At 40.6% G+C, this 24,769-nt stretch overlaps 2 protein-coding genes across 2 annotated transcripts in view; both read right to left on the bottom strand.

The window, feature by feature from the left end:
• On the bottom strand, window positions 1–4,705 carry IL17D (interleukin 17D). The gene is made up of 2 exons (XM_081814703.1): window positions 4,367–4,705; window positions 1–1,582 (listed from the first exon to the last, which is right to left on the bottom strand). The coding sequence occupies exons 1-2, from the start codon at window positions 4,654–4,656 to the stop codon at window positions 1,552–1,554; spliced, it is 321 nt and encodes a 106-aa protein (XP_081670829.1). The 5' UTR covers window positions 4,657–4,705; the 3' UTR covers window positions 1–1,551.
• A 10,871-nt stretch (window positions 4,706–15,576) lies between these two features.
• IFT88 (intraflagellar transport 88) overlaps window positions 15,577–24,769 on the bottom strand; it is a 125,041-nt gene continuing 115,848 nt past the window's right edge. Inside the window, exons 17-18 of the mRNA XM_081815493.1 lie at window positions 16,679–16,789; window positions 15,577–16,439 (exon numbers count right to left, since the gene is read on the bottom strand). Of these exons, the coding sequence (XP_081671619.1) occupies window positions 16,318–16,439; window positions 16,679–16,789 (233 nt within the window). The 3' untranslated portion in view covers window positions 15,577–16,317. The remainder of the gene's footprint in view (window positions 16,440–16,678; window positions 16,790–24,769) is intronic.

Below are 24,769 nucleotides of genomic sequence, written 5' to 3'. Positions count from 1 at the left end.
GTGTGTGGGGTGGTGTGTGTGTGTACATTTAAAAATAACATATGTATGTTATATAATAGCTTCTCTTTAACACACAAATAACACTGTACTGCACCTTGCCTTGTTGCCCTCTGTGTTGGTGATGGACTGGTCTCCTTAGGCAGGTTTACAGCTGCCCCATTCCTCTTTCTGGCGTTTTATGGCATTTTATTGAACTAGTTGGCTATTGGTGGGTGTTGGGATGGTTTCCAATGCCCTATTGCCACAGTGGAAATGCTTGTACATACATCATTTGGTACACAGACAAGTGTGGCTGGAGGAGTAAACCAGTACCTGGAATTGCTAGGTCAAAGAGCGCGTACATTTAAAATGTGGATAGCTAATAGCTGGTTGTCTGGACTCATACCCTCTGCTGTATGAGGATGCCTTTTTCCTCACCTCCTTGCCAACAGAGCCTGGTGGGTACCCCCAAAATAAAGAAAGGTTTCTCAGCATCGTTTTAACATGCATTTCACTTTAGGATGCCTGAAGCTAGGCATCTCTTTGCGTTTCACATAACTAACTCATTTGACCCTCCTTCCCCAGCAACTACCCATGACCTTTGTTCCTCCCTTTATTACATCTTTTTCTTATTGATTTGTAGGAGCTCTTTAGGAAACGAGCCCTTTGTGACATGGGTTGCAAGTATTTTCTCCCAGTTTCCCCTTGTATTTTTCTAATTTTATTTTATTGTTTATTTTGCCAAGAAGAAATGGCAGATAATTGTGTAGCCGAATTTATGTCTTGTCTTTTATGGCTTTGGGGATCTATAAGCTACTAAATAGGCCTCTCCACTCCAACACTGTAAATATAATTGACTGTGTTTTTCATGTGTTTGTGGTTTTATTTTTACATTTAAATCTTTCGGTCATTTGGAATTTATTTATTTATTTATTTATTATTTATTTATTTTTTAAAGGTTTTATTTATTTGACAGAGAGAAAGACAGCCAGAGAGGGAACACAAGCAGGGGGTTGGGAGAGGGAGAAGCAGGCCCCCCGTGGAGCAGGGAGCCCGATGTGGGGCTTGATCCCAGGACCCCGGGATCATGACCTGAGCCGAAGGCAGACACTTAACGACTGAGCCACCCAGGCGCTTATTTGTATATAGAAGTGAGATACAATCATACGTTTTTCCAGTTGGTTACTCAGTTGTCCCAACACCATTTTGAATGAGCCATCTCTCTCTTCAAAGTATGAAAAGCCGCCTTATAATCCAAATTTCTATTTTAAATCCTGTCTTATCCACCTAAGAAGTCCTTTCTGTGCTTTTCAGTATTTCTGAGAGCGGCAGTCTGTTTCCCCATCCATCTTCCTTAGGAGTTCTCTCTGTTTCTAGTACTACTTCTAATTCCATGCTTATGGATGCACAAGTGAGCACACTCTTCCCCCCCAGGATACACAGGTCCCACGGTGAAACCACTAAGAAACCAGTCCTGTCCTATTCTACACACTGCTTTTTGAAAAGGTTTTGAGCTCCTACGTGCAGTGCTTTTTCCAGTCTTCCAGGGACTCAGGAGACAGTGAGAAGTGATCAGAGGTCAGGAGAGCAAACAGGCCATCTCCTGGTGGGAGAAGGCAGGGCCCACTTTAGCACTCAGCAATCTGGAGACCCGGCCCAGGGCCCACCCCTAGACCGTCCTTCGTTCAGAGAGTGTAAGCCTCCATTTGCTTGCGGGGGAAGCAATTTCATCAGTGTTGCTAAATAGCAAGAAAAGTAATGCAGATGATACCATCGTCAGCCACCTGATACAGATGTAGCTCCTACTCCCAGGCCCAGGTAGCACAAAGGTGCCAAGGGTGGACCTGGGCAGCTAGACCAGGACCACTCTATACTGTGTGTTGTTCTTTTCCATGACCTCCTTTAGCCATTCCCTCCTCCCTGCTGCTCTTGGATCTTTCCTAGGAGACACAGGTAAGGTAGTAAGGGCAACTCAATTTACCTTACTATGCAGAATTCTAGGGCAGACAACTCCTGATCTGTACTTCAGCCCCAATTGCTCTTCTGAGACCACACTGCCAAGTCAAGTGGGACATTTATACCTGTGCTCCTCTTCGGCACATACAACTCAACAGGTCTAGTACTGAATTTACTTCCCTTCAAAAACTCTCCTCATTCAGTTTCTCCGTTTTGCTTAAATACCATCAACAATCCAAGCCAGAAACGTGGGAGATGCCCAACAGGCGCTCTTGAAAAATCACTGTGTGTTACTCTTCTGCCTTTCGGGCCACAGCCTAGCCTGGGAGACATCTATTTGCCAGGAGAGCTTAGAATTCGTTAAAGAAAAATGCAGACTTTGCAGCTTCTGTCTGGAGAAGCCAAGCTGTTGTTTTGAGAGATCTTCCAAGTTTCTTTAATGCTATTTAGCATATCAAAGGTGTAATATGAGGTTGGAGGAAGAAGGATAATATAAAAGCCCACCCTTTTGGTCTGTGGGAATGATGGGAAGGAAGAGGCAAAGCAAGAGAATGAAGCCACCAAAATGAATGGCTCAACATGTGTGTCCTGAGGGCATCAGATGAATGATGAGACAGTGAAGGCAGGAGGGAGTCCTGGGCCTGACTTCCATGGTGGGAGGGAGCTCAGCCACAAGTGAACTTGGTCCTCTGCAGAGTAGCCAGGAGGAGGGAAGCCCCCTGACCAGCAGGTGGAGGCTTGGAGAAGCCTGGATTAGTTTTAGACAAAATCATTACATTTTCTCTGCATATCTTTTTTTTTTTTAATATTTTATCTATTTGTTTGACAGAGAGAGAGAGCACAAGTAGGCAGAGAGGGCAGGCAGAGGGAGAGGGAGAAGCAGGCTCCCACTGAGCTGGGAGCCTGACGTAGGGCTCGATCCCAGGACTCTGGGATCACGACCTGAGCCAAAGGCAGCCGCTTAACCGACTGAGCCACCCAGGTGCCCCTTTCTCTGCATATCTTAATAGCAGTGTGGACCCTCTCCTTCTCCCTCACTCCCACATATGATCATCATCCACCAAATCCTATCACTTTAACTTCTTTAAGTAATATCTTTCAAACTGACCCTAGTCTCACTTTTTCCACTGCCCCACTGCCTAAGTTCAGACCCTAACTACCTTTTGCCGGAAGTATGGCGTTCGTCCTGTATCTCCCCTTGGATCCATCCCTCATCAGGTATGCCTTCCCAAAACACAAAGTGGTCACATGACTTCCTTCATCAAAAAAACATCCTACAGGATACATTTCAAACTCGTAGCATTGCTTTTAAGGCCAAATCTAGTTTCTGCTCCCCTCTGCAGCGTCCTTTCTTGCCACTCGCAGCCACATAGAAACACACCTGCGCTTGCCATTCTTCCATTTCTTCCCCCTTGCAATAAGCCACTCCTTCCCTCTGAACCACTCTTGTCCTTGCTCTCTCACTGAGGGCTTTTCCACGTCTGTGGCAGTGTGAGGGCTCCCTCCTTGTACCGCGAACTCTGAGCCCCTTGAAGATGGTGGGACTCAGCAGTTAACAGCAGGGAAGGTGACAGTCATAAATGTGTGCTGGGGACACTCCCACCACACTATTCCCTACACAAGCCCCAGAACACCCCAGCCTCCCTGCTTTGTACGTTGTTCCTTTCTTCTGAGCTGACCTCTTTACCCCAATCTCAGAGTTATGTCCATTCTCCAAAATACATTTCAAATGCCATTTTGATCCCCCTCACCACGTTACACTATCACACACTTATGATTTCCTGTCAAATCATGTTCTGCCTTGTATTATGGTTTCTTTACCAATTATCTCCACTCCTCCCTTAGACTATAAGCTCTGAGGATGGGCTTCTGAGGGTTCAATGCTCAACAGTGTCTGGACCACCACCACAGGCACTCAAAAAATGTCTGTAGACTGCCACACTAGAACTTCACAGGTCTCCTGTACAAAATTCTATAAAAACTAATGAAGGATCACTTGGCTTGGTCCCTTGTGGAACCCACTGAACTATATACCTGACAAATAGGCACTCAAGAAACATCTGTTCCATATTAAATAGTGAAAGGGTAAACAACGGGAAGCAGGTTTCCTTCGAGGGAGGTGATGAGACCTTTGTGGGAATGAATTACTCCAACCCAGTCTCTGCTCCACCTCTCCCTACTTGCCCTTCCCCGCTCCATCGGCCCTGCCCGGTCCCTCCCCGCGACCTACCTAGCGTCTCCCGACCGCCCCGCCCCTCCGCACCTGCCCCACCCCACCTGCCCTCGCCGCTCACTCCCTGCCTGCCACGCCCGGCCCCGCCCTCCTCACCACCCACCTCACTGTCGCTGGCCCCACCCACCGCATCCCACCTGCCTCGCCCGGCCCCGCCCCGCCCCGCCCTGCCCACCCCACCACGGCCCCGCGGCTCACCTGTAGGCCCACGGCGACACACTGCGCAGGTTGGTGGGCGGCCGGAAGCGCCGGTCGCCGGGCCTGCCCCCTGCCGGGCAGCTCGCGTTACGCGCCTGCTCGCGCGGCCCCAGCTGCAGCGTGTGGTGGAAGGCGCCCAGCACGCCCGCCACCAGCCGCCCGTACAGCTGCTCCAGGAGCTCCTCCGGCCGGTCGGCGCAGCCCCGCGGCCGCGCCGGGCGTCTGCTCGCTCTCAGGGCGCCTGCGGCCCGGCCCGGCGCCAACGCCAGCAGGACGCCGACCACCAGCATCCAGACCTGTGAGACAGGCCGCGCTCAGCGTCCGCGCGCGGCGGAGGAGCCCGCGCCCGCCCGCGCCCGGCCCGCCGCGGTCTGGGAGCTGGTGGGCGCCCCACCCCCGTCGCGCCGCGGACCGTGAGGCGGGCCCGGAGGATGGGTGCTGACCAGACCGGCCCCCGAGCGCCGCCCCCGCCCGCCCGCCGGCCCCGGGGGCCCCGGGACCCTGCCCTGCGCCGGCCCGCGCGTCCCGGGCCGCCGCCGCCGCCGCCACCCCGAGCCGGGGGCCGCGCGGGAGGCGGCTGCGGGGTGCGCGTGTGCGTGTGCCTGCCGGGCTGCTGCGCCTTGGGCTGCGAGTGCCTGTGACGGCCGTCCGCGCCGCTTACCCCCGCACGCGCCATCCCCCGGCGGCGGCGACCTCGACGCTCCGCGCGCCGCGCCCGACCGGTCAGCGACGGAGCCTGCGGAGCCCGCGCCTGCGACGCCGGAGCCCGCCGCCCTCAGACTCACGCCCCCACACCCTCGTCATCCGCCCGCCTCCCTCCCGCGGGGGCTGCGCGGCCGAGGAGGGGCCGGCGCGGGGTCCCGGCGCGGACAGCTCTGGGTGCCGGCCGTCTTAGAACCGGACTGGGCTTGAGTAAGTTCCCTCGGGTGTTTTGTGCTCCGCGGCGCCGGGCGCGCACGGACCAGCCGGCGGCACGAGGTCGTCGCCCGGCTTCACAGGAACGAGCCGGGGCTGCACCCTGTGCCTCTGGGACTGGAGCACATCTGCCCCCGGATGAAATGCACTCACCAGTGACCCCGGCATCCCCCCGCTTGTCAGGAGAGAGCCGCACCACCCGAGGGCTGGCCAGCCGCGTTGATTCGCACCCGGCGAAAGTGGCGGCTTCCGAGGCCCGGGAAGAGCGAGCTCCCGACTGCGTGCTGCGCGGCGGACGAGGAGGACGAGCCGAGGTGGCGGGGCCCTGCACTGGCGCTGGCCTGCCTGGCTGAAGAAGGCCTGGAAGGACCCGGCCTGCAGATCTCCAGAGCTCCAAAGTGGGGCCAACTTTGTGAAGTTAGGGGAGACCGATTTTGGCTCAGGGCAAAAAGATTCTTACAGTAATTAAAGCTCTCCAAGAAAAGAACAGGCCATCTGGAAAAAGAATGAGCTAAAACCTAGAAGGATTCAGTTCTTTCGGACGACTTCCTCTTCTGAGACTCCATAGTTCAAAGAAATAAATTTATTAGAGATTTAAAAACTTCTTTTTAATAGGGTGAGAGGAGTCCCTTTCTCCTTTCCCCTCAACACTCATGAAATGAACCTTCTGTGCCTCTTCTAGCAACTCTAAAATCAAAGTATTAAAATCCCCCAACTTGTATTTCTATGTCTGTGAGTGGGCATCACTTGGTCTGTTATAATGTTGGAGAATTCCTACTCCATGATATCTGTAAGTGCAAGCAGTCTTGTAAAATAATATTCTGTGAATAAATTAAATATATTTAAATGAAGGAACTCTATTATACTTCAAGAACACAAGAAAACTTGCTCATTTGTTCTACAAATTAATGCTTTTTAGGTGGCAGGCTAATGAATATGGCCATTTTACAGCAGTCATTCTTCAAAAATGAAAACAAAAGTCATACCAGCTGAAAGTGTAGAAAATAGGTATTATGCCTCCCTAAATGGTTTGAAGCTTTGGTATTTGACTACGTTGGTTGTCTACAAGGTATTTTTCTACTTGATTAAATGACATTTTAGTTGTGCTGTGTAGGAAAACACTTTTCCATGCCTTGAACATTGTGTAACTGAAGAGTTTCAGAATTACTGCTAAAAATCCCACTGAAATCTCCAATTTAAGCAATTTACAGCTCTTGGTGAGTAAACATTTGTTTTGAGGTTATAAAACACTTTTTTCTGACTAGTAAATTGTTCATGTTCTCTGTTATCTTTCTGGTAAAATGGTAATAAAGATCATTATTCTAAATACTGCTTATTTTGTATTTGATAAAAAGTGTGGGAGTCCGCCAGGAGAATGAGACTATCATCACACTAGTTTTCCTAGGAATACTCAGTATGTCTCATTACAACATCCTTTCATATGTAAGGTGACACAACTTAATTGTGCCAGGCTGTTAATTCTGTATGTTTTTCAACAAAATACCTGCTATTGTCTGATAACATGGCAGTTTCTCTCCTTCTCTCTTGATTATCTTGGAAATAGAAAATATTTACTTCCCAACAGTTTCACCTGAAAACCTCACCTATTTGATAGAACATAAAATTCATCTTTGTTAGACTAGACAGAGTTGAGAAAATATCTTAGAAACGGGTGCAAAGGGGTGTCTGGGTGGCTCAGTCAGTTAAGCATCTGCCTTCAGCTCAGGTCATGATTCCAGGGTTCTGGAATCAGTCCCACATCAGGCTCCTTGCTCAGCGGGGAGCCTGCTTCTCCCTCCGCCTGCCACTTCCCCTGCTTTGTGCTCTCTCTCTGACAAATAATAAAAACCTTAAAAAAAAAAAAAAGGTGCAAAATGTTTTGTCTAATTTTCCATCTGTTACCCTCAAGTCTGAATGTATGTATGCACATATGAAATAAACATGTTAATAATTAAATCCAAATTTAAGAAAAGTGAGAAAAAGGCAACCAAGCTCCTCATGTTCCCTTAGAAATAAATGCCTCTCTAGTGCTCTTTACTGAAGATGTCACCATCCTTGTAGTCACAGAAGCTTGATCTCAAGTCATCTTCAGTTTCTCCCTCTCAATACCTCATTCACTCAACGACTCCAGTACCAGGCACAACTTATAACAGACCAAGCTGTTGGGAAGAATCTTTTAGGCACTATAACTCCAAAAGCCAGCGTGAGGTTGGCCACTTCCGTAGTTAGCTTCTTAGGTTACTGATGTACCTATCTACCGAAGCTTCCTTCCCCCCTTTAAAGGACTGTCACATTTTTCCACCAGTAGTTCTTTTTATTGCTACCATCTTCTTGGCTAGCACCTGGATCTACCACCCCTCCTGTTCATCGTTCCTGGCACCTCTAACATCCACACAGATAATTTATTCAAAATTATTCTAAATGACTACCTTTGCTCCAGTTGTCATTTCTCCCATTGTATCTCAACTATCAAATCATATGGTTGTACTCCAGATATTATCATTACCAATAACTGCACCACATGCAAATATATGATTTCAAATACCTACTCCCTGATACAATCACTTTCTATTTTTATCCACTTCTGTAATTCTCTGATCTCATCAGGTCTTCTAATCCTACCACTTTTCTACTAAGCATCCCATTCTTGAGTCCTTATTTCCTTCTTTGTCTACGTTAGAGTTCATGGTTCAGCACTATTACCACACCGTTGAAAACACCTTTAATCCCTTGTTCCTTTTTTCCTCTTAATATTTGCCCACAATAATTTTCCTTTAAAATCATACAACTTGGTTGACTAGACTCAATTCAGATTTCTGACCACAAATCTCAGATTAGCTAATTCAACATGCGTCTATTACATTTTCCCTGTTCTATTTCCTTTTACCAAGATCATTAATTTACATTTCCTCTCTCTCAAATCTTTACTACTCATTTCCACTCCTCACCAAATGTTCCATACACACAGATGAGAGCTACTTTTTCTACAACTGAATATACTAACCTACTTGCATTCACTTTCACATATCCTGCCTTCTTTCCTGATACATTTGATAAACCCTTGACCCCAGTTCCCACTCTATCAACCATCTAATTTGCTTTTTTTTTTTTTAAGATTTTATTTATTTATTTGTCTGAGAGCGAGCACAAGCAGGGAGGAGCAGCAAGCAGAGGGAGAAGCAGGCTCCCCACTGCGCAGGGAGCCTGATGTGGGGCTCAATCCCAAGACCCTGGGATCATGACCTGAGCCGAAGGCAGCTGCTTAACTGACAGTCACCCAGGTGCCCCTAATTTGCTTCCTTTTATAACAAAATGTTCTGAGCTATCTCTATTCTCTGGCTCCAAAACCTCATTTCCTATTTTCTGCTCAACCTACTCCAGTTGGGTATTTATCCCCAACACTACATTGCAATAACTTTTAACAAGGTTGAAATGATATAATTATTGCCAAAGTCAATTGTGTTATTCTAATTATTAGATTTTTTTTGTACCCTTTGACATAATTGACCACTCCCTTAGTCGTTATGCCTTTTGATTAATGTTTGTACAGTGTATCTTTTCCCATCTTTTCATTTTCAACCTATCTGTGCCCTTATGCTTAAAATGGGTCTCTTGGGGTGCCTGGGTGGCTCAGTCGGTTAAGCATCTGACTCTTGATCTCAGGTCAGGTCTTGATTTCAGGGTCATGAGTTCAAGTTCCACATTGGGCTCCATGCTCAGCATGGAGCCTACTTAAAGAAAAAATGTGTCTCTTCTAAGTAACATATAGTTTGATTTGATTTTTAATCCAGTCTGATAAGCTTTGTCATTTAACTGGAATATTTACTTTTCTTACATTTACTGTATTTAATAATATAATTATTAACATAATTAGTGCTTACTAATTATATAATTATTAACATAATTTGCTTTTTTATACTTACAATGTATAAATACTAATATAATTGTGTTTATATAATAAGTTATATATAATAACTTAATAAAATGTGTTAATATAAGTATTTACTAATTATATAATTAATATAATTTGACTTACTTTTTTATACTTATAATGTGTAAATACTAATATAATTGGGTTTAAGTCCTACCATCTTGTTACTTGTTTTCTATTTGTCCATCTGTGCTTTTTTCCTTTATTTTTCCTTTACTGCCTTTTTTGGATGAGTCAAGTACTTTTGTTATATTTTATTCTTCATTAGCTTAAAAAAACTTCTATTTTGAAATAATTTCAGATTTATAGAAAAGTTGTAAGAATAGAACAAATAACTCTATTCACCTTTCACTCAAATCCATTAATTGTTAACATTTTTCCACATTATTGTATTTTTTTCTGACATCAGGACCCTTTGTTCCAAAATATTTTAGTATGTATTTCTAAGGAACAAGGGCATTCAGTTATGTAACCACAGTGTAATTATCCAAATTAGGAAATTTTACAGTTAATAGATTGTCTAATAGACCTATTCATATATAACCAGTTGTCCCTACAGTGTCCTTTAGAGCAAATTTTCCCCAGTCCAGGATCTGAATGAGGATCATACATTACATTTCATTGACATGTCTCTTTGTCTCCTTTAATCTGGAGCAGTTCCTCTGACATTTTTTATCTTTCATGATCTTAATATTTTTAAAAAGTTCCGGCCAGTGATTTTGTAGGATATTCCTCAATTTGAGATCCTTCTCATGAGTAGGGATCAGGTTAGGTGTTTTTGGCAGGACTATCAACTAAGAAATCTTGGGCCCTCTCAGTATATCACATCAGGAGCCACATGGTTTTAGTTTGTCCCATTATTGGTCATGTTAATTTTGGTCAAAAATTAAGGTTGTGTCCACCAACTTATCCAAAATTAGGATTTTTCCCCCTTGTAATTAATAAGTAATTTGTGGGGAAATACTTTGAGGCTGTGTAAATATAAATATACTATTCTCATTAAACTTTCCTCCACTTGCTTTAGAACAATTGATTCTTGAATCCGTTACTGTTGTGGTGGTTGCAAGATGATGATGTTCTCAGTCTTTCTATGTTTGTTAGCTATTCTATTAGATTTGTAATCATATTTTTTTTATTTCCATTGTTACTCTAGAGACTTCAGTGTGCATCTTTGACATTACAGTCTGCCACTATCTGAACAATACAGTAACCTTAGAGCAGTTTAATACTTCCTCTCAATCTTTGGGCTACTATTGTTATATATTTTATTTCTATATATGTTAAAACCCCATAAATCATTACTATTGTTGTTTTAAGTAGTCACTATTTTATATAATCCCCCTACCTCTTTGGTGCTTTTCACCCTTTCTGTCTTTCATGATTTCTAGAATAATTTTCCTTTAGCCTGTAGAAATACTTTTAATATTTTCTATAGAGCTAGTCTATGGTAGTTCATTTTCTCAAATTTTATTTGTCTGATAAGTCTTTGACCTTAAAGACATATTGAAAAGATATATTGAAAGATATATGCACTGGAATAGAATTCTAGGTTGGCAGGTTTTTTTTTTTTTTTTTTCTTTCAGCACTTTTAAAGATGTCATTCTATTGTCTTCTGGTTCCATAATTTCTATGGAAAAGTCAGTCGTAAGTCATATTATTGTTCCTCTGAAGGTGCTGTGTCCTTTTTATTCTATTTTAAAGGAGTTCTTTGTCTTTGTTTTTCAACATTTGAGCATATCTCTAGGGTGCACTTTTCTTTGAATCTACTCTCATTGTGTTCACTGAGCTTCCTGCATCTGTGGGTTGATACCTTTCATCAATTTGGGATAATTTTAGATACTGTCTCTTCAAATGTTACTTTTACTCCATTCTCTTTCCTTCCTGAGATTCCTATTTATTTAAACTTTTTTTTTTTTTTAAGATTTTATTTATTTATTTGACAGCGAGAGAGGGAACACAAGCAAGGGGAGTGTGAGAGGGGAAGCAGGCTTCCCGCTGAGCAGGGAGCCCGATGCGGGGCTCGATCCCAGGACCCTGGGATCATCACCTGAGCCGAAGGCAGACACTTTAACGACTGAGCCCCTATATTTATTTAAACTTTTGACCATGTCCCAAATGTCTCTTATCATCTACTTTTTAAAAAAGATTTTATTATTTATTTTAGACAGAGAGAGCACAAGCAGGGAGGAGGACCAGAGGGAGAGGGAGAAGCAGACTCCCTGCTGAGCAGGGAGCCCAACACGGGGCTCAATCCGAGGACCCTGAGATCATGACCTGAGCCAAAGGCAGATGCTTAACCAACTGAGCCACCCAGGCGCCCCTCTTATCATCTGCTCTATTCTTTTTTTTTTAATTTTATTTTGTTTAAATTCAATTAACATATAGTATATTATTAGTTTCAGAGGTAGAGTTCAGGGATTCATCAGTTGCATATAACACCCAGTGCTCACTACATCACGTGCCCTCCTTAATGCCCATCACCCAGTTACCCCATCCCTCCACCCACCTCCCTCCAGTAACCCTCAGTTTGTTTCCTATAGTTGAAAGTCTCTATGGTTTGTCTCCCTCTCTGATTTTGTCTTATTTGTCCCTCCTTCTCCCTATGATCCTCTGTTTTGTTTCTTAAATTACACATATAATTGAAATCATATGATAATTGTCTTTCTCTAATTGACTTAGCATAATACCCTGTAGTTCCATCCACAGCATTGCAAATGGTTAAGATCTCATTTTTTTTAATGACTGAGTAATATTCCATTGTGTATATATATACCACATCTTCTTTATCCATTCATCTATTGATGGACATTTTAGCTCTTTCCACAGTTCGTCTATTGTGGACATTGCTGTTATAAACAGTGGGGTGCAGGTGCCCCTTTGGATCACTACATTTGTATCTTTGGGTAAATACCTAGTAGTGCAATTACTGGATCATAGGGTAGCTCTATTTTTAACTTTAACAGAACTTCCATACTGTTTTCCAGAGTGGCTGTACCAGCTTGCATTCCCACCAACAGTGTAAGAGGGTTCCCCTTTCTCCACATCCTCGCTAACATTTATTGTTTCCTGACTTGTTAATTTTAGCCATTCTGACTGGTGTGAGGTGGTATCTCATTGTGGTTTTGATTTGTATTTCCCTGATGCTGAGTGATGTTGAGCATTTTTTCATGTGTCTGTTGGCCATTTGTATTTCTCCTTTGGAGAAATGTCTGTTCATGTCTTCTGCCCATTTCTTGACTGGATTATTTGTTCATTTGCTTTATTCTTTCCCTTCTTACTTCATTTGTGCTTCAATTTTGATATTTTCTAATGATGGCTTCACTAATCCTGACTTTTGCTTTGTCCAGTACATTGTTAAATCCATCCAAATAAGTTAATTCAAATATTGTATCTTTCAGTTCTAGGTTATCCATTTGACCCTTGTTCATAGATTCCAATATCCTGTTGAAATTCTCTATCTTTTCATCCATTTTATCCATCTTTCTCTATTTTATTTAATATACTAATCATAGTTATTTTAAAGCCTATCTGTTAGGTCCATTATCTGGATTATCTAAGGGTCTTCTATTTATGTTTGGTTTGTTGGCCATTTTCTTACTCTTTATTTTTTACTGTATGCCTAATGTGTTATATATAAGAACCACAGAAACTACAAATGATATTGTTATCAGAGAAAGTTCTTCTTTCTTCTGCTAGTCAGAAATGATTTGGAACTTATGATGTCAGTCCAATCAGAGACTGAGCTGGGTTGGGGCTGGGTTGTAGTTTTTATAAGTCAGTCCACCCCTGGTTCATGGCTGTCCTTCCAGGCTTTTGATCAAGAGCCTGGCAGAACTATCTCCTCAGCTGTGAAAGACTGCAAGAGAGTCAAGTCAGCCTCTGGAGGTTTTGAATTTAGACCATTGGCCTCCTACTCCACACAGCTCACAAAATAGCAAATGTCCTGAGGGTAGACAAATTGTGTATTTGTAGAAAGCCCTTCCCTATAGCAGGACTTTGTCCCCTAAGGACTCTAAGATTGTGGGAGATTTAACTTTAAATCTCCTTCTTAGGCTTTTATAACTTTAAAAGCCTATAGCCCAGTTCCCCAGCCTCCAGTACCATCATAAAGCTCAGCAAATGCCCATGGTGGAAAACTGGTCAGAAATTTGAGACTTCTTGAAGTTTTTAATGTGTTGTGCCAACCACAACCACATAACCAAAAGTTCTGCTAGTTTCTCTTTTCCCTAGAAGACCCCCTTTTTCTGGCCAATCCCAATTTTCAGCCCATGCTCAAAACTGACAAATGTCTCTAGCGATGAAGAAAGCCAGATCATCAACTCATCTAGAATGAACTCTTTCCAGTCTGGAATTTTTTTTTTTTTTAAAGATTTTATTTATTTATTTGACAGAGAGAGAGGGAACACAAGCAGGGGGAGTGGGAGAGGGAGAAGCAGGCTTCCTGCTGAGCTGGGAGCCAGATGCGGGCTCGATCCCAGGACCCCGGGATCATGACCTGAGCCGAAGGCAGACGCTTAACAACTGAGCCACCCAGGCGCCCTCCAGTCTGGAATTTTAATATTATTGCTCCCACAGCTGTCCAGTGACTTTAAACATGATTTTTGCAATGATTTGTTGTTTTCCCCCCCTAGTTAACTAGTTACAGTAGGAGCATTGGCCTAATATGACCTATTGCATCCTCCTTAGAACTGGAAGTCCCACTCCCCTCAAATGTGAAACTTCCTACATCACTTACTGCTCCTTTCAGTCTTTTTTTTTTTTTTCTGACCTCCTCTTTCATGACCTCCAGGGCTGGTTGCTTAGACTTCTCTATCCTCACTTTCCCTAAGTGGCCTCATTCAATTGCAGTGGTATTGAATACTGTCTCTACACCTTGCATCTGCAGCCCTTACCTCTTCCAATTTCCAAGTTTGTAAATCTAACTGCATTGTTTATATCTCCAGTTGGATGCTGAAGAGACATCTCAAATTTAGGATGGTTAAATCATGGCTGACACCCACCCCTCCCCATCCACGCCTCTCCATTCCTCAGTCACATTTCCTCATCCTTTTCTCTTTCCCATATCCCCATATCCAATCCATTAGTAAATATTTCTGATGTCTGCCTCCAAAATGGATGCTGAATCGACCAATTCTCATGTCTATTGCTAAAAACCTGGTCTCAGGGGCGCCTTGGTGGCTCCATTGGTTAAGGGTCTGCCTTCGGCTCAGGTCATGATCCCACAGTCCCAGGATCAAGCCCCGCATGGGGCTTCCTGCTCAGCGGGGAGTCTGCTTCTCCTTCTGCCCCTCCTCCTGCTCATGCTCTCACCCTCTCAAATAAATAAAAACTAAAAAAATATATAAAAAATAAGGGATGCCTGGGTGGCTCAGTCAGTTAATCATCTCGCTTCGGCTCAGGTCATGATCCTAGGGTCTTGGGATCAAGTCCCGAGTTGGGCTCCCTGTTCAGCAGAGAGCCTGCTTCTCCCTCTGCCTGCCATTCCCCCTGCTTGTGCTCTCTCTCTCTCTCTCTGGCAAATAAACAAAATCTTTAAAAAGAAATAAAAATAAAAAATAAACACCTGGTCTCAGTCATCTTCATCTCTTGCCCAGGCTACTAGTAGTTCCAACCCTTTCCTTCACCTCCAACCTGCCCACCTGTCAATTCATCTTCACGGCAACCGGTGTGATTGCCAGTTTCTAAAGTTAAATCAAATCACATCACTTTCCTTCCTTGCACAAAACTTTCTAAGGGCTTCTCTATTGTTAGAATAAGACTCAAACTCTATTTATAGGATCTATGTGATCTGGCCCCTGCCTACATCTTGGACCTTACCTCCTTTCACTTCCCTGCATATCTTGTATACCACCCACCCTGGTGGGCCATACACAAATCATTCCAATTTCAGTGTTCTTCATTTCATCGTTCTGGTGTTAATACAAATGCCACCTCCTAGAGAGGTCTTCCCTGACTCTTCCATCTAAATGAGCCCCTCCCTTCACCACCATCACTCCCTATTACATTACTCCATTTAATTAACTGCACTTAGCAACATCTAAAGTCCTTTAAAAAAATACGTATTTATTGTCTGCCTTCCCCACCAGGATTTAAGCTCTTCGAGGGCAGGGTCTTGTTCTGTCTTGTTCACTGCCATATCCAGAGAATCTAGCACATAGTAGATATTTAGTGCCCTTGTTGAATGACTCCATTAGATCATAACCATCTTGGGAGCAGAAACGGTGATCTAATTTTGGTTTTCCTCTTCCTGCACCTAACAGTAGTGTGCACATTGTGGAGACAATGTTAAATAAGATGGGTGGATCCACCCTCTCTAGTGAAGTGTTAAAGATAAGCCTCTTCTGATTGCCCCATCATTGCAATTCCTCTGGACATTACTGATCAGGCAAACACATTGCTAAACCAAAATGCGGGCAGTCCTGGCCTCCATCCCATACCCCAAGTCATGAATGGGAAAAGCATTCTTAGAGCTGTCATTGCTCAATGCTATTGGTACATGCCACTGCTGAAGATAGAAAGGAAATACAGAAAAGAGCAAAAGGGTTATGGTTTGGTGTTTCTCTTACTATAGTATCCAAAACATAATTGTTTTAATAGTATTAAATCCCTGGGAGGCAAATCTTCTAAAGACTTTAACAGTTTCTAAACTCTAAGTAATTAAGCTTAACTACAGATCCATCAATGACACGTCTTAGCACATTTTACAAGCTGTGAACCATGAAATCAATGTAGTATTTTCATTGCTAAACTTTGTTTTAATGAGATCACAGAAAATATCAGCATGCACTACAGTAGTAGGGTAAATTTTCGTGAGCACACCCACAAACTTACACGTATGTGTAGGTACTAGGTGGTGCTACAAAATGTATTTCTTACTGTGGTCAATGTTTTCAAGAGTAAGGAAGTACTAAAGTATTAGTTTCACATATCTTCATTCCATATAAACAAAACAAAACTTGGACCCATCTCATAGAACAGAATACACTTATTTAAGGTTTTGACAGTGTACAAAATTAAAATTTGGGTGTTTAATCCAAAGTCTCACATAAGTATTATCTTGTAAGGCAATTTCTTTCCTTTAATAAGTAAAATTTTAAAGTGTATATTATTCGGGAAGCAAATCATCTCCTAATTCTTCATCAGCAAAATCATCCTCGTCGATTCTTTTTTTGGCTGCAGTTTTTGGTCTTTCTATTTGAGGGCCAAGTGGATCCACATAGGAGGCATCTAGGTTTCAAAATAGATTGTTGTATTAGAATAATAAAGAAAAACAACAAATGTGAAACCAATTTGTCTCATAAGCTAAACTGAACAACTGAGTGAACAGAAATGTTCTCCGAAGTCATTTAAAATTTTGTCTGTATATAAAAAATTCTTAATGCCCAATTATACATTTTTGCCATCTCACCAAATCTTCTCCAGACCTGTTATGCCTGTGGAAACGGGTGGGGAACACCAGCACTTGCCTATTTCTTTGTTACTGCTACTTTCATAAGGTTCGTTTGTCCCAGGCAAAGCTCTGAGTTTGGCACTTAGTCGTTCACCTTTACTACTGGCACTACAGTTCTGGCCACTATCTGAAAACACAAAGATAAAAATGCATTTGTTTAATAGGTTGAAAAAACATAACACTACATTATGAATCTTAAAGTATACTTATTTGCCAAAAAACAGGTTATTTCATTTGGAAGCCAACTTCTGAGGGATATAATTCTTGTTTCCTGAAACTTAAAAGAAACCTCTTGTTGAGAATCTATAACATAGATAAAACATCACCTAAAAGTAGTCTTTATATGTAGTCTTTCACATGTATGCTTAGTTACAGGTTTCAATTTTATAGATTCGCTGGTGAGAAGTTAGAGACCATGTTGATGAGTATAACCTAGCAAAGAACAAAGAGCAGCTGGAGAAAGAACAAATAGGAAGTCATAAGATCAGCATGAGCCGTATCATCAACCTCATTATCAAGGCTGGTGAGTAGCCCTAAAATCACATCAAATGAGAAACAGCAGAAGAGGCAGGAGAGGACCTAGATCATATAATTACTTTCTTTAAACATTCAGAAAATGTTCATGTAGGAGAGGATTAGATTTGCCCTCTATAGAATAGATTTTGGCTCAGTATGAGGAAAAACTTTAAGAGGATTATAGCATCCCAATATGGGCTGGCTGCCTTGGAAACACTGCAATCCATATCATGGAAGATTTTCAGACAGGGTTGAACACTCACATTAATAGGAAACATTAGTAGTACTTCTCAACGTTAAATTTCCATTATATTTTTTTAAATAAACACTCCTCTAGCCCCACATTTTTTCTTTCCCTTAAAATTCCCACAATGTCATTTTTTCCTATTATGGGAGCTTCACTTTTAAAGAAAATTGTCTATCAACATATACCAATCATTTCTTTTCTGAGTTTATTTTATATTTTAGTTTATTGATAATGTCTCTGGGAATAAACAAAACAAGATGGTCTTTAAAATCCCCAAATTTTAACGGTAGCCAACTGAGCAAAAATTCTAAGTTCTAAGTTTTTAGAAAAAACATTACCATTTCCTCCCAATAATATCCTTAGTTTTAGGCACTGAATGGTATGTTTTTTATTGTTTTGCTCCTCTCTGATTTTTTGTTACAATTAGGCCCCTCTTTTCCGTCTCTAAGTGTAAATGCGTATCTTTCAAAGGGCTTGAGTGAGCTCAGGTCAAAAAGTTTTGACCTAGACCATTGATTGCTCTAGGCAGTATTTCTTTTTTCACTTTTCATATAGATATAGGTTACCTATATGAATAAAACAAAACTCTGACATCTCTCTCAGGCAACCACAGCCCTTCTGAAATCCTAACATATTGAAGGATTCCACTCCTGTGGAAAAAGCAAACTTTAAAAAATAAAAACTGACCTCCTTAGAAAAACTTCAAATGGGGCGCCTGGGTGGCTCAGATGGTTAAACGTCTGCCTTCAGCTCAGGTCATGATCCCAGGGTCCTGGGATCGAGCCCCACATCGGGCTCCTGGCTCAGCGAGGAGCCTGCTTCTCCCTCTCCCTCTGCCTCTCTCCCTGCTCATGCTTTCTCTCTCTCTCTCTGTATCTCTGTGTCTCAAATGAATAAATAAAATCTTTAAAGAAAAAAAAAAAAACTTCAAATGTCCAATTGAAAAGCCATGAATATAGTTTTTAAACATTTTCTATTATAAATACCAGTGAGGGTATATTGTGAATATCTTCATTTCATCATTTTCAATCAACTGTCATGGAATAACACTGCCATACATGGGCAGGTGTAAATGGATCAATAAGCATTTGTAAGTCTGGGTGAGTTTTATGCCTAAATAATGAAACAAGTTATTATATTCATTTCATTATAGCAAAAAAAAAAAAAACAATTACTATTTCCTAGAGAAAAGTTAAAATATCAAGTAGCTTCCAAAAACAAGAATCTGGAGATCAATTTATCTGAATTATCAATCAATTAACACTAAAACTTACAAATGACACTTTTATAAGAGAAATATCTTAGAATCATAGAATTTAGAGTAATACGGATTCTTGAAACTTATGTATACCAGAAAATAAAGAATACCCCTATGAAATGGACAATGTATATAGACAATTCCCAAAGTAAACAGTACAACTGGTCAATAAATATATAAAAATATTTAAACTTTGTATATTTAAAGTGAAAAAAATCAAGACAGAACACTACATACTGAGTGATACCATTTTTAGAAAGCTTAAAAACAAGCAAAATTAAAAAGTTTGCATACATGATAAAATTGTATGTGAAAAGGCGAGAAACTAAAAAAATATAAACCTGCATATAAACATAAAAAAAAAAAATCTCACAGTGGTTACCTGTGGGAAAGGCAGGAGATGGAGTGGAAAAAAGCACATAGGTAGGCATAGCAGTAATGTTCTGGTTCTAATGTTTGATGGCTTCATTAATTTTATATGCTTTGTAACTTAAGAGTGCTACATTGATTCTCTTGTAGGTATCAAGTATTACATAATTTAAACCTTCACGTAATTCAAAATGTAAGATTCAACACTGCCTATTAAAATGGCCAACATTTGGGACGCCTGGGTGGCTCAGTCGGTTGAGTGGCTGCCTTCGGCTCAGGTTGTGATCCTGGAGTCCTGGGATCGAGCTCCATGTCGGGCTCCCTGCTCAGCAGAGAGACTGCTTCTCCCTCTGCTCCTCACCTCGCTCACTCTCTTTCTCGCTCTCTTGCACTCTCAATAAATAAAAAAATCTTAAAAAGTAAAATAAAATAAAATGTCCAAGATTTTAAAAATATCAGGTAAGTGAAATGAACAAACTTTGAGATTAATGTGGTAGTATATATCAACACTTAATTTTGTGGTCACCAAGATAGCAGAATAGAAAGCCCTAGAACGTTTTTCCTCATAAAGATACCAATTTGACAATATACAGTCCAAAAAACCTTTATCAGAACTCCAGAAACCAGTTAGGAAGTTGCAAGTACCCCAGATAAACTCAAATCCAAGAACAATTGCACTGAACCGGGTAAGAAAAGCCATTTGATTTCAACTGCGTCAGCCCCTATCACAAGCCAGCATAACTCACGATTGGGAGAAAAAGCCAATGCAGATTCTCCCTTGGGAAGGAAAAAGAAGAGTGGAACATACATCCAACATTTTGGTTTTTCAGGGAACTGCCTGAGAGACTGGCTTGTTTTGCCTGACTTGGAGTGCTGATGAAGAACCAACACACTCTAGTTGGGGGTTTGCTGCAGTGCCAGAGTACCTTCCCGCACTGCACACAGAAGCTAGCACAGCTTGCTGTGATCAGGGGAAGTATCCAGCGCCTGGCTTCTTCCTGAGCAAGGAATGATTCCAGTGGGATGTACATCCAATAGTCCAGCTTTTGATGGTGGTGGTGGTGGGGATTCCCAAGGGCCTGGTCTCACCTGACTCACAGCACTAATGGGGAATTGGCACATTTTGGATGCATGGGGGCTGCCGAGAGCAAAACAGGACTCAGTAGCTTACTGCAGTGCTAGAGATCCTGAAGCACCACAGACACCAGAGGAAGCAAGAGATTACAAATCTTGAAACCTCTCTAATTGGGAAATTACATATAGAAGCTGAGAGAAAGTGCATATCATAAAAACTCTGAGAAACTCCCATAGTCTCTAGTGGGGCTGACTTGTGACAGTTTCCCCTGTACAAAGCCAGCCCCCCAAAACCAGAGAAAAGTGGCTTTTTTCAAATGAAGAAATCACAAGAAACATGAAAACATGGCCAAGTGACAGAAAGAAAACAAATCTTCAGAAATTGACCCTCAGGAAATGGAGACCTATTGATTACCTGACAAAAAATTCAAAATAATTGTCTTAAACAAGCTCAATGTGCTATAAGAGAACATAGACAATAAATAAAATCAGGAAAATGAAGCATGAATGAAAGTAAACTATCAACAGAGATAGAAACTAAAAAAGGGCCAAACAGAAATCCTGAGGCTGAAGAATACAATAACTGGATTGAAAAATTCACCATAAGGTTTCGAAAACAGACGTGATCAGGCAGAATAAAGGATCTGTGAACTCAGAGATAGGTCATTTGAAATTACTATATCAGAAAAACAAAAAGAAAACAGAATGAAGAAAAGTAAAGAAAGCCTAAGAGAATTATGGGATATAATTCAGATTTGGGGACTAAACATATCAATATACATATTACGGGAATCCCAGAAAGAGAAGAGAGAAAGAATGGGGCAGAGAGACTATTACAAGAAATAATGGATGAAAACTTCCCATATATGAGAAAGGAAATGACTATCCAAATTCAAGAACTCAAGGAACTCCAAGTAGGATGGACCTAAAAAGGTGCACACTGAGACACATTATAATCAAACTGAAAATTCAAAGACAAAGAATCTTAAAAATGAGCAAGAGAAAAGCTAATTCATCATAAACAAGGGAGCTAGCATACAATGATGAGCTTTCACAGCAGAAACATTACAGGCTACAAGAGAGCGGGATGATATCTTCAAAGTGCTGGAAGAAAACTATGCCAACCAAGAATACTGTATTTGGCAAAACTGTCCTTCAAAAAGGATGGAGAAGTAGACTTTCCTGGATAAAACAAAAGCTGGGGGAGTTTATCACCACTAGACCTGCCCTGCATGAATTGCTAAACAGAATCCTTCAAGTTGAAACAAAAGGGACACTAGACTGTAAGAGAAAAATCATATGAAAATATAAAGCTCTCTGTAAAGGTAAATATAGAGATAAACACAGAATCCAGTAATACTGTCGTGGTAGTACATAAATCACTTTTAATTCAAGTATAGAATATAAATGATAAAAGCATAAAAATAACTATAGCTATAAAATGATGTTAATGAATACAAATGATAAAAAGATGTAATTTCTAACATTGATAACACAGTGTTGGGGCAATGGAGTTAAGTTTTTGTACGTGATTTAAGTTGTTATTAGTTTAAAATAGATTGTTTTAACTATAGGATCTTTTATGTAATTCCCATGGTAACCACAAAGAAAATACCTACCGAAGATGCACAGAAGAAAATGAGAAAGGATTCAAAGTATGCTGCTACAAAAAAATAAAAACAAACAAATGAAAAAAACAATGACACACAAAAGAAGGCAGCAAGAGAGGAAGAGGACAAAATTACTAAAGGCATACAAAAAATTAACATAATGGCAATGGTAAATACTTCCCTATCTGTAATTATTTTAAATATGAATGGATTAAACTCCCCAATAGAAAGACCTAGAGTGGCCGACGGGTTAAAAAAAAAAAAATCCGCTATATGCTACCTATAAGAGACTAACTTTAAATATAATGACATACATAGCCTGAAAGTGAAATGATGAAAAAAGATATTCCATGTAATTGGTAACAGAAAGAGAACAGGAATGCCTGTACTTACTTCAAACAAAATAGACTTTAAATCAAAAACTGTCACAGAGACAAAGAGAGACATTATATAATGATCAAAGGGCCAATTCACCAGGAAGATATAACAATTATATATGCACCTTAACAGCAGACCACCCAATATATGAAGCAAATATTGACAGAACTGAAAGAAGAAAAGATAGTAACACAGTAATAGTAAGATATTTCAATATCTCACTTTCCATAATAGCTCAACCAGCCAGAAGATCAAAAGGAAACAAGAGGACTTGAACAACACTTTAGATCAATTAGACTGAATAGGTATTTACAGAACACATCATCCAACAACAGCAGAATAAATGTTCCAAGTGCACATGGAACAATTAATTCTCCAGGATAAATCACAGGTTAGCCATAAAGCAAGTCTTAACAAATTTAAGAAGATTGAAATCATATCAGTCACACTCTTGAACAGTCAATGAGCCAAAGAAGAAATCATAAGGGAAATTTAAAAGTGTCTTGAAGCAAATGAAAATGAAAACAAAACATACCAGAACTTACTGGATGTGGCAAAAGCAGTGCTAAGAGCAGTGTAGTTATAAATACATAAAAAAGGAGAAATATCTCAAATTAATAACCTAAATAAACACTTCAAGGAATTAAAAAGAGAAGAACAAACTAAACTTGATTTATCAGAATGAAGGAAATTGTAAATATGTGAACAGAGATAAACACAATATAGCAGTTAAAAATCATAGAAAAAATAAACAAGACTAGGAGTTCGTTTTTTGAAAAGTTCAAGAAAATTGACAAATCCTTAGCTAGAATGAGAAAAAGAAAAAAGACAAATGAGTGAAGAAATGAAGACAAATCATCAAATCAGAAATGAAAGGAGACATTACAACTGATGCCACAGAAATAAAAAGGATCATAGGAGACTACTATGAACAATTTTATGTGAAAAAACTGGGTAACATAGAAGAAATAAGTTTCTAGAAACATAAAATGTACTGACTGAATCATGAAGAAATAAAAAATGTGAATAGATCAATAACTAACAAGAGATTTAATCAGTAATCAAATACCTCCCAACAAAGGAAAACCTTGGACCAGATGGCTTTACTGGAGAATTCTACCAAATATTTATTTTTTTAAAAAAGATTTTATTTATTTGTTTGTCAGAGAGAGAGAGATGGACTGAGTGGGCACAAGCGTGTGTGGGGGGGGGGGAGCGGCAGGCAGAGGGAGAAGCAGACTCCCCGCTGAGCTAGAAGTCTGATGTGGGGCTCTATCCCAGGACCCTGGGATCATGATCTGAGCCAAAAGCAGATGCTTAACTGACTGAGCCACCCAGGCGTCCTTCTACCAAATATTTAAAGAAGAAATAACACCAATACTTCTCAAACTTCCAAAAAAACTGAAGAGGAGGGAATACTTCCAAACTCATTCTATGAGGAAAGCATTACACTGATACCAAAATCATACAAAGATACTATAAAAAAACTATAGATCAATATCCCTGATGACTATTAATGCAAAAATCCTCAACAAAATGCTAGCAAATTTAACTTAACAACATATTAAAATCACATGGACCAAGTGGAATTTATTCTTGGAATGCAAGGATGGTTCAACATATGAAAACCAGTCAGTATAATACATCACATTAATAGAATGAAGGAGCAAAAACCATATGATCATTTCAATGATGCAGAAAAAGCATTTGGCAAAACTCAACATTCTTTCAAGATGAAACACTAACCAAATTAGAATTAGAAAGAAATGATCTCAACATAATAAAGGCCATATATGAAAAGCCCACAATGAACATAATACTAAATGGTGAAAGACTGAAAGCTTTCCCTCCAAGATCAGGAACAAGGCAAGGATGGTCACGCTCACCACTTTTATTCTACCTAGTACTGGAATTTCTAGCCAGGGCAGTTATCAAGAAAAAGGAATAAAAGGCATTCAAATACAAAGGGCAGAAGCTAAATTATGTCTGTTCATAAATGACATGATCTTATTACACATAGAAAACCCCAGACTCCACCCAAAAACTGTTACATCATCTTCAGAAAAATGGCAGAATCAAAATTAACACAAAAATCAACTGTATTTCTATACACTAACAATGAACAATCTGAAAAAGAAATTAAAAATTAAGAAAGCAATTCCATTTATGATATCATCAAAAATAATAAGATATTTAGGAATATATGTAACCAAGGAGGTGAAAGAGATATACACTGAAAACTACAAGACACTGCTGAAAGACATTAGAGAAGACACAGATGGTAGAAAGACAACCTGTGCTCATAGGCTGGAAAGCTTAATATTATTAAAATATCCATACTACCCAAAGAAATCTATAGATTCAATGCAATCCTTATAAAAATTCCAATGGCATGTTTTCAGAATTAGAAAAAACATTCTAAAATTTATATGGAATTTCAAAGGACTCTGAATAGCCTAGACAATGTTGAGAAAGAAAAATAAAGCTGGAGGCCTCATATATTTTTTTTATGTTATTTATTTATTTATTTATTTTTATTTTATTATGTTATGTTAGTCACCATACAATACATCATTGGTTTTTGATGTGGTGATCCACGATCCATTGTTTTTGTATAACACCCAGTGCTCCATGCAGTACATGCCCTCCTTAATA

This window comes from Leptonychotes weddellii, chromosome 3, assembly GCF_054177405.1.
Source record: "Leptonychotes weddellii isolate Sample4059 chromosome 3, ASM5417740v2, whole genome shotgun sequence".
Classification (NCBI taxonomy): domain Eukaryota; kingdom Metazoa; phylum Chordata; class Mammalia; order Carnivora; family Phocidae; genus Leptonychotes; species Leptonychotes weddellii.
Note: the sequence above shows the minus strand (reverse complement) of the source record. Positions and strands in the feature narration are given on the sequence as shown.

What these genes read in the sequence shown, in the direction of transcription:
- IL17D (XM_081814703.1), bottom strand. Translation starts at nt 4,656, where the DNA reads ATGCTGGTGGTCGGCGTCCTGCTGGCGTTGGCGCCGGGCCGGGCCGCA. An exon ending in GTGTCGCCGTGGGCCTACAG is followed by an intron (nt 1,583 to 4,366) that starts GTGAGCCGCGGG and finishes TTCTCCCACCAG; the next exon opens with GAGATGGCCTGTTTGCTCTC.